This window comes from Centropristis striata, chromosome 17, assembly GCF_030273125.1.
Source record: "Centropristis striata isolate RG_2023a ecotype Rhode Island chromosome 17, C.striata_1.0, whole genome shotgun sequence".
Taxonomy (NCBI): Eukaryota; Metazoa; Chordata; class Actinopteri; order Perciformes; family Serranidae; genus Centropristis; species Centropristis striata.
In genome coordinates this window covers 3,645,463-3,659,444 of record NC_081533.1, presented here as the reverse complement: position 1 = coordinate 3,659,444, position 13,982 = coordinate 3,645,463, and the positions used below count along the sequence as shown (strand labels likewise).

The 13,982-nt window shown below is 37.3% G+C and overlaps 1 protein-coding gene across 1 annotated transcript in view; it reads left to right on the top strand.

Annotated features, from left to right (window-relative positions):
• The window catches only part of LOC131989472 (zinc finger protein 665-like), a 146,537-nt gene that overhangs the window by 119,932 nt on the left and 12,623 nt on the right, over window positions 1–13,982 (top strand). Inside the window, exon 10 of the mRNA XM_059354705.1 lies at window positions 12,061–12,598. Within this exon, the coding sequence (XP_059210688.1) occupies window positions 12,061–12,598 (538 nt within the window). The remainder of the gene's footprint in view (window positions 1–12,060; window positions 12,599–13,982) is intronic.

Genomic DNA, 13,982 nt, shown 5'->3' with positions numbered 1-13,982 from the left:
CAGGGGCGACAGTAAGGGAGGGGGGACGTTCTGGTGAAGAAATAAAGTAGCTACTGGAAGCAACAGAACAATATCAAAATGAATCATCTTTTTGTCAAAAAATGTTCTGGGAACCGGGTTCATGTGATCTGGTGGGAACTGGATCCCACTAGGTAACTAGATGAGTGAAACATCACAAGGCTCAGCCTGTCCTAACTAGGGCCTTGAAAGATTGTGGGAGTAGGGGAGGAATGTCCAAATAGTGAAGGCCAAGTTTGGAAGAAACACGGATTGTTTTGAGATAATAAACATGTCTGGATGGGGGGTGGAGAGTCAGTCTGTGGTTTACATGTGCATTTCTTGTGCTGTTTCATTAATTCTGCAGAATCGTCGGTATTAATCTGCCTGCTGAATAAAACTTTTCCTGTCCATCAATGCAGATTTAATTCATTTATTCCCATATTGTTTGACATAGTAATATGCTTTTTATGAGTTAAAGTATGCCAATGAGATCAAAGGCACCCACACTATTAGATGTAGTTACTTTATGGGTTTTTATTTTGAAGACCTGGGTCATCCTGTCCTGGCTCACTCATGCTGGCTGGTTGCTATGGTGATGAGTGGAGAGGGGAGGGGCACAGACTATCAGCTGATATCTAACAGCTGATGAAGTCATTTAATGGAAATCTGTATGGAAATGGAAGTCCTAACAACAAAATATTAGTCTCATCAGATAGATAAATCTCCCTTGAACGCGTTGATGTACATTTAATGTCTGTAGCAAAAAAAATGTGAGTAACATTGCAGGTTAGAAAACTGTGTTTATCTTCTAGAAATGTCTGTTCCCAGTTCTCATTAGTCTCTATTGGACAGTTGGATGGACATTATAAAATATTAGTTAGATACTATATATAATAATAATTAAATAATATTCATATATCTTGTTGAACAAAAAGTACAATATTTATATTGTATTACTTTTTTAATCCCTTTAATAATAGTATAATACTAATACAATTCATATTAAATGTCATTACAATAAAATCAAGTTTAAAAATGTACACAATATTCTATATTTAGAAATCTGAATTAAATAATCATATTATATTTGTATGATATTTCATTCAAAACAAACGTCAAATTTTAATTAAAAACTATTTATATCATATTTTAATCAGTTTTTTAAATATTTAAAATAATTGAAAAACTTGTCTTTCAAATATTAATACTAATAATAAAACACTAATACTACGGGGTCTAAAGAGGAGATTATATCTAAAGTAAAGAGAACAGAATTAAAAAAAAACACACAAATACAAACTCATGTTCATTAGAGTGATCTGACCTTTCTTGGAGGACTCATTCTTCTTCTTCTTCTTCTTCTTCTTCTTTCAGACGTACGTCCTGGAGTCAGAAGTGTCTCGTGACACAGATGAGCTGTGAAGTCAACAAACAGAGACACACGATGAGGATATAAATAAATATATAAACATATATATAGAAAAAAAGTGTGAACTCACCAGATGTTTGCTCAGAAACAGGATCCAGCAGCGGTTTACTCTCCTCTTCTGCTCCTTTCCTTCTCTCTCTTTGTCTCTGTGTCTGTTCTCTGCACCGTCACAAGAAAGGTGTCGACCCACTTTAGGCCACGCCCACTTCTGTGACTGTGCTGTGATTGGCCAAAACATCACTGTTGGCTTTATGCAACTTTTTTCTCTCTTGTTATGTTTCTGCAGCCTTCAGTCCCCCTGCTGTGGCTGTCTTTAATCTACACTCATTTAGTTCACATATGGTTTAAAAACACTTTTTAAAAATGAAATTACATGAATGCTTCTGTTCCTGTTAACCCTTTAAACCCCAACAAGCAGTTTCAGGGTCTTTTTGTGCTCTTTTTACTTCTTTTTTCACTGTGTCCTTGTATTTCACTGCAATATATAAAATATATATAAATCTATAAGTTCTGCAGCTCTATGGAATCAGCACCTAATTATTAATATGAAAATGTTTAATAATCATACATTTTAAAAACATGTTCATGTTAAATGTCACCCTGAAAAATAACAAACGCTGTCAGTTATATGTAGTGGATTATAAGTATAAATTGTCATAAAATGGAAATGTTCATTGTGGGCTAAAATGTTATATATTATCTTACTGGTGTCAGATAATTAATAATAATGATCATGTTGATGCTGAGAATGACAATAACAACAGGTCAGCAAATAATGAATCATGGATTAGCAGTTTGAAACAAAGAGTCAAAGCTTCTCTTTGTGTGCAAACATTTAATAAGAAGCAACAACTCTGACAGGATGCAGGTTCAACAGCAACAATCACCTTTACTGGAAAAAAACCCAGAATTAAATCAAATCAAGCTTCAAAAAATATTTTGATTTCGTCAGAATTTAACAAGTATAAAGATTTGTTCAGTCTAAGTTTGAACTCTGGAGTGTTTTAGTGTCTCTGTTTATTCATCTCCTCTTCCTCCTCTCTGGATCAAACCACCTCAGTCAGACTCAGTTACTGCTGTCAGTCTTTAGTTTCAGAGAGAAGCTCAGAATATAACAACACAGTACATGGAGAGGAGGCATGAAGAAATAGCTAGCTTGACTATAAAAATGGAGACTTTGCATTGATGATCTTTAATCTGAGAAAACATTTTCCCACATTGCTCACACCAGTACGGTTTCTCTCCAGTGTGAACTCGTAGGTGGACATTAAGGTCAGAAGTTCATGAAAAGGTTTTCCCACATTACACCAGTACGGTTTCTCTCCAGTGTGAATGCGTTGATGTTCTCTCAGGTTCCATGCTGTTGTAAAAGAATTCCCACACTGGTCACAGCTGTACAGCTTTTCTCCAGAGTGAATTCGTTGATGAACCTTTAAATTCAAGCTGTTGTGAAGGATTTGTCACAGAGCTGACAGTGGGATTTTTGAGTCCCTCTCTTTCTCGCTGTTGCAATAGCAACAGACAGACAGAAAGAGAGAGATGGTAAGTTAGATGTCATGGTGGAGCAAGTTATCTAAAACCATCGATAATATGTAGAGCACGTCTGTACAACATAATCCTCAATGTTCAAACAGGACTTTCATTCCAAGGTGAGAGTAAAAATAAACCGTATTGCCATGACCCGCCCTCTGTCACTCATTGGCTGAGCCATAAAGCGCTGGTTGTCCGATCCCATTTATTCTATTAATTATTTATTACAACATATCTCCTCTCTAGAGTTTAAAATGGTCAAGATATTTCAGACTTGAAAGGGCCAATTTTGGACATATTTTTTTTTACTACAGACATGAAACTTATATTAACGTTCAGCAGAGACTTTTCTTCTCGATGACACTTATATTTTGTTGTTAGGACACACCATGTTTGAAAAAACAAGAGCAGTTTGAGAGTTGAGCTCCTTATAAATGACCTTTCACGTGAAACAAACATTTACTTTGTCAAATCAAGTGTGAAATAAAAACTAAAGAATGTACAAACAATAAGTGCAAACAGAGATGTTGACACTGTAACAAATCTATAAATGGAAATATAGTTTGACTTAAAAATAGAGAAAGAAAAGGTGTGATTTTGCTCTGAGGAGAATGTTTCTACATACAGCCTAAAGATATGTTTGTGTTAGAGTTGAAAGGCTTCATGTTAAATCCCGCTAAATAGGACAGAAATGATGTTAACTTGCTTAAAGGAAACGGAGGAATGGAGGATTCACCACCAAGCAGCCCTGTGCCGTTTGTCCACAACACATGACCATTTTACTGTTTTCTTGTCATGAATGCAGATGTGGAAGAAACATCAGAGCATTAATTTAGCGAGGAGAAACCCCACAGAGGTCTAATACAGACATATATTGTTAAAATAATGTATTATTTTCTATATTGGTAAATGGTTTTATGCTTTATTTCTGCTTCTGTGGTTTGTCTCTGTTCTCTGTTCTGACGCAGGTCACTATCAAAGGTCAAACCTTGACTGTAATAAATATCTCTATGCATTTATATTAAGTCAGACAATATGATTTAATACATTGATTGTGTTTGTGTGTTAATATTGATGTAGAAAACTATGATTACTTTAATTACATATTTTCCATTTGCTTAAACTGATTAAGATTCTATAACTCACAAAGAATGACATCCAGATATATTGATGCATAGTTTTTGCTGTGTGTGTATGTGCATTTGTGAGTGTGTATGTGTGTATGTGTGTCTGGAGAGGGGAGACCACAGAAGGCCAAATGAAAATCCCGTGAGAGAATGTCTGTAAGTCATAACAAGGAAAAATGTTTGTGCTAACAAGTTTGTTAGTAGGTCAAGGCAAGGCCTGGTTTCGGCAGTAAGCAACCAGGTGGCATGACGTGCCGTTGTATTAATTAAAACTGGCGAATCAGCGATCAAGAGGGCGGGACTTCCTGGAGGAAATCGACCAGCATGTTTTGTAAACAAATGTTAGTATTTTAATGGGTTCCAGGGAGGGAGTCGGGGTTCAGACTTCACGAACTGAAACACGTCTGTTTGTATTCAGGGACATGAGTTAAGGTTGAACCCAGAGATCTCTGTAAAGTGCAAATTTTTTGACGTATTGTAATAAAACTTTTGTTAAACTGAGAAACTTGGACGTTCTCCAGCTCTTCATTTCCCCATCAAAGAATGCACAGAAAAATGGTGAGGTTTTTTCTGTTGGTGACAGATTTTTTCTGTCGGTGACAGATTATCAATTTTCAAGGTTTCCTCATGCAATTTTTCTAACAAATGGTGACCCTGACGTGATGGGGAGTGGAAGCTGGAGGACGTGAGTATTAAAATTAATTTTTTATATATGCTTGATCTGAAATTTAACCTGTAATTCTCTTTGGAAATAGATAACAGCCTGAATTATTGCTGATACCACTGACATCCAGACTTTGTTGACAACAGCAGGGTACCCTAAAAAAGGAAGGTGAGCACAAACCTTTTTAATAAAATCTGTGCAAATTGGCCTAATTGCAAAATTGAGTTGTTGTCAATAGAAAACAGATGTCATAGTTAGAAATACAATACGTCAAGAAGATTTATTGACTTATAAAAAAATCAAAATAATAAAAAAATAAATAAAACAAATAAAAACATTTATTTTAATTAAAAAATTTAAATAAAATAAAATAAAAATAGAAGAAAGAGGGGACATACGACTGTCCAGCTCGAAGACAGGGGATAACGGTCCCGCTGTAAGGCCTTTTGATGTAAAGGGGGACCGACGTGTCTCGCCGAAAACAGGAATCCGCGGTTGGAGTTCGCTGTATAAACTGCAGAGAAGGTGGATTACGTGATTTTAATCCAGCCTGAAGACAGAGAATACGGTTCTCTGTGTTGATTTTAAAGGGGGATTTTCTTTTTAGAAAATCCGGCCAAAAATCAGGAGGCAAAGTGTCTCGCTGTATTTCTCCAATCAACGTTCCAATCAAAATGTTTTAATAAAGACTGTTCTAATCAAGAAGTTTTAATAACATGTGTGTTTATATAATAATCAATCAGAGTGATTAATGAAGGGTTGAAATGTATGGGCTGGGTCTTTTCTCATAGAGTGAATTTAAAGATTACACGTCTTGTGTGTCTACTCTGAGAATTGTCTGTTGGGTATTGTGGGAGGTTTGTTTTAACAATTGATGACTCTGTCAAGATTGTATTTAAAACTGTGTGCGAACTGAGTTAACTCCAAGTGTCTGAGCGCAACATTTCTTTTAAATGTTGTAGAAGCTTCTCAGTCTGGTTCATAACACGGGGCAATGCGTCCAATACAATCTGTGACTCAGCAGCATGTGTGGCAAAGTAATTTATCTGAACATATATATCATAGAAAAAGGTTCTGCATCTCATTCAGTGGAGTAAAAATTTGGAATGGGATGTCTGAAGAATTAAAACAATGTTCAAACATTAAACACTTCAAAGTCAAATTTAAAGAGCATGTCTTTACACAATGTAGGGATGAAAACAGGTGTGTGAGATGAAAAGTAGGTGCTGCATGGGTGTGAGTGTGCTTGTGTGTGTGGGGGATGGTAGCAGGTGGTGTAGGTTAATAATGGTGATAATACGTTTAAATACTACATTACTATGTTTTATACATATAAAAATATAGTTGGAAGTATCCACACACTGGTCAAGGCCAGTCACTACCCTGCTTGTACTCAAAATTTGGATATTTTTCTTTTAAAAAATATACTAAGTCTTACTTTAAATTCCTTTAGCTGGAGATACATCTTTAAATTTACTGTTAGTACAAATTTTAATGCAGTACTTGTACATTTTTTATTTTTGTTTGTTTGTTTGTTTGGTTTCTCCATTTAAATAAGGGTATGAATAATCCTTATACCACTGCTAAAAGTTTAAAAGACTGTTTCTGTCTTGACCTTCCCCCAGAAGTTGTTTTGAGCATGTCTGTATGTGTGAAACGTTTTTGAGCGTGTCTGAGTGTGTGATTTCTGTAATGAATGTTGAAAGAGGGTGATAAGTTTTCACTACATATTTAAAAAGTACTATTCCAGATCTGTAATAAGTACAAAATAATTGGGGCAGCCGCACAGTCTAATGAAATATTCATGTCCAGTAAAACAGCTTTGCCAGTTTCTATTTTGGTTAAAATTTTACCTGCTCAGTTTTTATTGTATTTTATTTTTACAAAGTCAAAGGTGATTAATTGACTTGTTCTGTAGTCACTTTGTTTTACTTAATATATTTGATAAATGTATTCAATATAAATGTGTCCTTGATTTTGAGGCAGTTGTTTAAGTAACTTTAAATATAAAAATGTTTGAGAAGTATTCTACTTATTTTGATCATATTAAATATAATCTTTATGTGTATGTAATTCTAAATCAAGAGAATTTTGTCTGTTTCTAATTGACAGGCACTTCCTTGCGTGCAATCTGTTGCCTCATTTTTTATTGAGTAGCTATTGTTTTTTGTTTTTACAGTGTACAGATATATAAAGTGTTCTTACATTTTTGAGTAAAATGATGTTCTTGTTTATGAAAAAACAAATAGACTTTACTTAATTTGGTTAAATAAATATAATTTAAAACTTGGATGGAATTAAGTAAATGTTACTTAATATCTTCAGAACTGTTATGTTTTATGGAATGAAAAATTTACTTGATACTTGCAAGTGAGTGTTACTTGATATTGCAGCATTACATTTTACTGAAATCATTTGTGTGCAAATACTGACAATATATTTTTTAAGTAAATCTTTTGAGTTATTTTCAGTGTGGAAAGAAAAAGAGAAGCAGGCAGAGAGACGGAGGCTCCAAGGTTGCCTGGTGTTGTTCTCTCCTTCAGGCCTGATTGTTTTGTTTATGGAGACATAACATTTTTCTTTTCAAATTAACAGTTACACTCACTTACCTATTCTGACTTTTATCTTTGGTTTATGTTTTTTTGTTTTCCTTTATGAGTTGTGTTTTGGGTGGTGGAGTTTTTTTCCTGCTCTGTGTGGAAGCGTAGTATAATTGTAATTGACTGGTGTGCAGAATGTTACTGTAATGTAAACAAGTGTTCCCCTGTGAGGCCAAGTGGCGTTACCCCTTTGGGTTTCGTCTTATTTTTTGTTTTACTAGTGCTGTGGTGGCTCTGGTTAGAGCATTTGTCTCGGGGGCACATCATGGTCAAGGGGAGGTTGACCAGTTCTGGTTGCTTCACCTCGCCATGAGTTTCAGTGTTTAAATACCCGCCGCTGGTCATCCACATGAAGACTAGGGTTGAGATTAGCTAGATAGTAATGGTCAGGTAGTCAGCTAGAGGGGAGCCTTGTTTACTGTCTAGGCCATAGTGTTTGGCTGGTTGTGTATTGATTTTTTGCACACACCCAAGTATGACAAGTGTTGATGAGTTATTTTTTATATTTTTATTTTTTGTTCTTTATTTTTTATTTCTCCTTTCAGTGGAGCTTATTGGCTTTCTGCACAAAAGAGCAGCTGTTAAAAATAGCACAACATTTTGGCCTTGACGTTGGTGACAAAATTATAAAAGACAGAGTGAAACTTGTCTTGAAGGCCAGTTAAAAAAAAAAATTAAAAAATTAAAAAATAAAAGAGGGGGGATTTATCAGAAGTCCCGTCAGCATATTTAAATTTTGTCCATTCATTATATTGCAAATATATATTTATATAGCAAATTGCAGCCGTTTTAAATGCAGTCTGTTTTTACCCCATTGGTCAAAGTTATTTGATAATAGATTTTTGAAAAGGCTAAAAGCATTTTTTTTTTTTTTTTGATGTTTGAACTCACAATCTGCCTGAATTTATATTCTTGCCCCAACATTTCTTGCAATTTATTCTCCGATACTGATTCAGTTATCAGTGTACTGAGATATTTTGCGTTACATTTTGGTTTCATTTCCACTGAGTGTGCTTCACTATTCTACAGTAAATGTTTTAAAGGACCAGCCACTGTGGGTGAAAGGGGGGTGCCCCTGGATTTACCACAGTTGGATCATGTGTCCTTTTGCTGTACATTAACTGCACTGGAAGCCTCCTGTCCACACAGGTCCAGGAGACATGACAGCTCCAGACAGAGAAAAGCTCGGGTAAGAGTGTAAGACTCTCTGAGTGTGTGTGGCTGAAGGTCATCAACAGGAAGTGGACAGAACCACGTTGGGCAAGTCCATATCAGTGCTTCCTGTTGTGTCACCTGGAGCCGAGGGGGAGAGTGGACGGTGGTAATATTACTATATTATGTACAGAAATTGACATATTGATGACACAAGCATAGTGGTGTTGTGTGTTGTGTGTATTTCTCATATCTGTTCTGTCTGTGTTTTGCATCTCCATGGTCATCGAAGGTAAAACCCTTTCCCCATATCAAATGACATTAATCCACTCTGAAATGCTTTGCTGCTCACTGATATTGCTACTATTCATAATTTTGTTTGAGTTGGCCTAATGAATGTTAGGCCAAAAGAGGGAATTGTTAAAATAATTGATTATTTTCTATATTGGTAAATGGTTTTATGCTTTATTTCTGCTTCTGTGGTCTGTCTCTGTTCTCTGTGAGTGACGCAGGTCACTATCAAAGGTCAAACCTTGACTGTAATAAATATCTCTATGCATTTATATTAAGTCAGACAATATGATTTGATACATTGATTGTGTTTGTGTGTTAATATTGATGTAGAAAACTATGATTACTTTAATTACATATTTTCCATTTGCTTAAACTGATTAAGATTCTATAACTCACAAAGAATGACATCCAGATATATTGATGCATAGTTTTTGCTGTGTGTGTATGTGCATTTGTGAGTGTGTATGTGTGTGTGTGTGTCTGGAGAGGGGAGACCACAGAAGGCCGAATGAAAATCCCGTGAGAGAATGTCTGTAAGTCATAACAAGGAAAAATGTTTGTGCTAACAAGTTTGTTAGTAGGTCAGGGCAAGGCCTGGTTTCGGCAGTAAGCAACCAGGTGGCATGACGTGCCGTTGTATTAATTAAAACTGGCAAATCAGCGATCAAGAGGGCGGGACTTCCTGGAGGAAATTGACCAGCATGTTTTGTAAACAAATGTTAGTATTTTAATGGGTTCAGGGAGGGAGTCGGGGTTCAGACTTCACGAACTGAAACACGTCTGTTTGTATTCAGGGACATGAGTTAATTTTGAACCCAGAGATCTCTGTAAAGTGCACATTTTTTGACGTATTGTAATAAAACTTTTGTTAAACTGAGAAACTTGGACGTTCTCCAGCTCTTCATTTCCCCATCAAAGAATGCACAGAAAAATGGTGAGGTTTTTTCTGTTGGTGACAGATTTTTTCTGTCGGTGACAGATTATCAATTTTCAAGGTTTCCTCATGCAATTTTTCTAACAATATACAGGTAAGTAAAGACAAGTTCAGTTTAAAACGATAATGAGAAAAAAATGTAGAAAAACTAGGACATCACAGCCAAAAGAACATATAATAGAAATAGTTTGCTCTGATTGGATGCACAGCGTTTCATGGCTCAGCCAATAGGAGTCAGCGGGGGGCGGGGCATGTAGTCCCAGTGGAGACCAGGAGCAGGAGCAGAACAGAGCAGAATGAAGGAGGAGAAGCAGCACATGGAGGTCCCCAGTAGACCAGCAGGCTCCAGTCTTTATCTTGAAGTGAGTCCAACTGATTTAATACTTTTTATTTTCTTTCAGCTCCAAAGTAGCAGATTGCATTCAGAGGAGGTTTTTAAAAAGTCAAGCAGCTGTGTGTCTTTGTTCCAGAGTGGAGGGAGTCATGATCAGGTTTCTTTGACTGGTCCGGTTCAGTGGGAGTAGATTGGGGGGGAGGGGGGTCAGGTCAGGCTGAAAGAGGCTAAGGAGACCCCACACCTCCCCCACCAGCTTCTGCCTCCATCTCCCCCTTCCATCCTCTGTGAGATAAATTCCTTTTTCCTACATGTTGAATAGTGCTTGTTATAAAAGATTCTCCATTTTCACCCCTCCCCCCACTGACCCCTGCCTCTTTCACCCCCACACCTCCCCCACCAGTTGTCAAAGATACCACCATAAACAATGTGCCCCCCTCCCCACACCAGCCCAGAAAAGCAGCCAGACAGACTGACAGAGCCAGTCCAGGAATGTGTGAGGCCTGTGCTGTCCAAATGCAGAATACTGAATTTAGCTACTGAATTTCTTCAGTATTTGTCTATGTATGTATAATAATATTGATAATAATAATAATAACTTTATTTAAACTGCATCTTTCAACATAGGGTTTATAAAGAGCTCTGGCAGACAAAGCAAAGAAAGAGCAGAAGGCAAATAACAACAAAAGGCAAAACAGAGAACAAGAACCAGACAGCATCAGGATAAAATTAATGCAATTATTCAAAGACAGAAAATTATAAAAAAGAGTTGATTAAAAAAGAAAACAACATCACATAAAAGCATGTGTTTGAAACGTGATTTGATGGAGGAAAGAATACAGACCTTTCTTGGGGGGTTTGTTTTTCTTCATTAAGGCTCATTTTGAATTCTGCTGCTCTTTGTTGTTGTTTTGAACATTAATGATGGTAACTGGTAGTTTTAAGCATTGTTAGAATAATCTGTTATTCTGTCTCTTATTCTGTCACTGTTGTCTGTCTCTGTGTGACAAACGTCACTATCTATGCATGCATAATTCACTATGTGTGTGTGTGTGTGTGTGTGTGTGTGTGTGTCCTCTCTGTGCATGCAATATGCTTTGATACAAGGATCATGTGCTAATATTGTTTTTAAACTGTGATTAAACTAAATACATTTACTGCATCTGCTTAAACTTCCTCTGTCCTACTTAGAGTAAGATTCCATAATCACAAAAATATATGTTTTTTGTTTTATATTTTACATGGATATTGCAAATTCTGTGTCACCAATAATATCTCTGCAAGTCATATCTAGGCAGGAGGTTGTGTGAAAGTTTTGTTAATAGGTCAGGTCACGGACATGATGTTCTGAAGCAGAAAGATAACTGTCTTCTCTGCTTGGTGACATGACGTGTCCACGTAAGCAATAAACTGACAAATCAGCGGATCGAGGAGGCGACTTCTGGAGAGTTCTACCTACATTTTTTAGGATATAAAAAAGGTTAAAGGGAAAGTAGCTTGGTCCAGACCTCACGAACTGACCAGCCTAATGTGATGTCAGGGACGTGTAGATTGAACCCAGAGACTCTGTAACTGCACATTTCTTGACGTATTGTAATAAAATGAAGTAAAACTGAGGACTCGGGTGTCTCCTGCTCATCCTTCCCCATCAAACGATCGGCGCAGAGAAATAGGTGAGGATTTCGTGTTGGAGTCAGATAATTGAATTTTAAAGGTTTCCTCAATGCATTTCTCAACAGCACAATTACCTCATCAAAAGTTGTGTTTCATCTCCACAAGTGAGAAAGCGAAAAAATGATGGCCAATACTTATGGGTTATGTTGTACAGACGTGCTCTAAGTATTATTTTTGGTTTTAGATCGCTTACTCCACCATGGCATCTCACCACCCTGTCTCTCTTTCTGTCTGTCTGTTGAAACAGGAAGAAACAGAGGAACTCAGACGTCGCCACTGTTTTCTCTGTGACAAAACCTACAAAAACGCTGCATATTTAAAGGTACATTTCCGCATCCATACTGGAGAGAGACCTTACAGCTGTGACCAATGTGGCAACACTTTCCGTCAAATAAAGAACCTGAGAATGCATCAACGCATCCATACTGGAGAGAAACCTTACAGCTGTGACCAATGTGGCAACACTTTCAGTCAAATACGGAACCTGAGAATGCACCAACGCATCCATACTGGAGAGAAACCTTACAGCTGTGACCAATGCAACAAGTCCTTTGCTCAAAAGAGTGCCTGGAGGACCCACACAAATGGTCATACTGGAGAGAAACCATACAGCTGTGACAAATGTAACAAGTCCTTTGCTGCACAGAGTTCCTTGAGCGTCCACAAGCATGTTCATACTGGAGAGAAACCATACAGCTGTGACCAATGTAACAAGTCCTTTGCTCAACAGAGTAATCTTGAAGTCCACCGACGCATTCACACTGGAGAGAAGCCGTACCCCTGTGACCAATGTGGGAAAACCTTTACTCAGAGTTCTCACCTTAAAACTCACCAACGGGTTCACACTGGAGAGAAACCCTAGTGGTGTGACTAAGGCAGGGAAACTTTCTCTGTGTGCTAGTTTTTTTTTAGAAAAATAAAAAGTTGTTAGAGCATTATTAGTAGCCTTTTTCTTTTTAATATCCACATCATAAGATTGTTTTAAGCCTTCAATAAAAATAGATTGCTCATTGTGCTGTCTGATTAAAGTTCGCCGCCTCATCACTGCAGTTGAACATTTGACATACTTTCATCACAGCACAATAACAACATTCTGATGTTTAGCAGATATATGGATTACCATTTTACCATCTTACTTTAGCATGTTAATATGTGCTAATTAGGGTTAAACACAGAATACAGCTGTGAGGAAAAGGAAGGTGAAAAATATGTAAGTAGAGAGAATATTTTTTACGCAGTGTTACGTCCTTGGGGTACGTTGTGTGTGTTTTGCTCTGTTTGTGCCTCAGGACCGCAGCATACGTCAATGGCTCCGTCAGAGGGAATCCCCGCTGGGTAACGCCTCCTCCAAATGCCGGCAGCAGGTCGCAGTGTTCCCCTGGCTCCGCCCTCTTCCGCTCTATTGGTCTGGCGTCCAATCACCTGCCGCACCTGCCTCCAGCTCAGCCTTAAGAGCAGTTTGCGCGGCTGTGGACGCCCCTTCTTTGTCTTTGTATGGCCTTGTGTTAAGTGTCTCTCGTTGTAAAAGGCATTTGAGAGCCAGTGTGTGTATAGAAATCGAGGCACTCGAATTGTTACTGTTTATTGGGCATTAGGTTTAGTTTTTCTTTTCCACATTTCTTCGCACCACACTTAGATTATTCCATTTGTTAGGCTCACTAGTTTATGGGTGGTTGCACTTATGTACTTTTGTTCGTGTAGAAATCAGCGTAGATAGCCAGAGTTCTTTTGTTTATTGTGTTTTTGAATAGTTTGTTTGTTTTATGAGTTGGCACCACCCACCGCCCTTTGTTCATTGCCTCACTTAGTATCACTTTATTAGCCTGAAGAAGGTTCTCCTTTTGTTACTTTTTGTTAATTTTGCTGTTAATCAATAAATATCTGTATTTGCCTGAGTACACCGGCGTCGTGTTACATTCTCTTTACCCTAGACTCATACTGGTGTAACACGCAGCAACACAAAATACTACATATGAATATTGAACACTACTGACATTGAAACAACTCTGGAGTATGTCATTACAGGTGACTCGATCAGAGTTGGAAGAAAATGACCACTAGGTGTCTTCACTGTCTCACATTTGAGGAGGACTCAGAATAAATCCACATGTGGATGTAAGAGCTCCGTGGGGCTAAAACATGCATTATGCATACTTTCTAAATTTCAGAATTCTTTTTTTTTTTTTTCATTTCATGAAGCCTTCTCATTGCCCTGCTGAGCTGTGAACAATAGAATAATCAGTG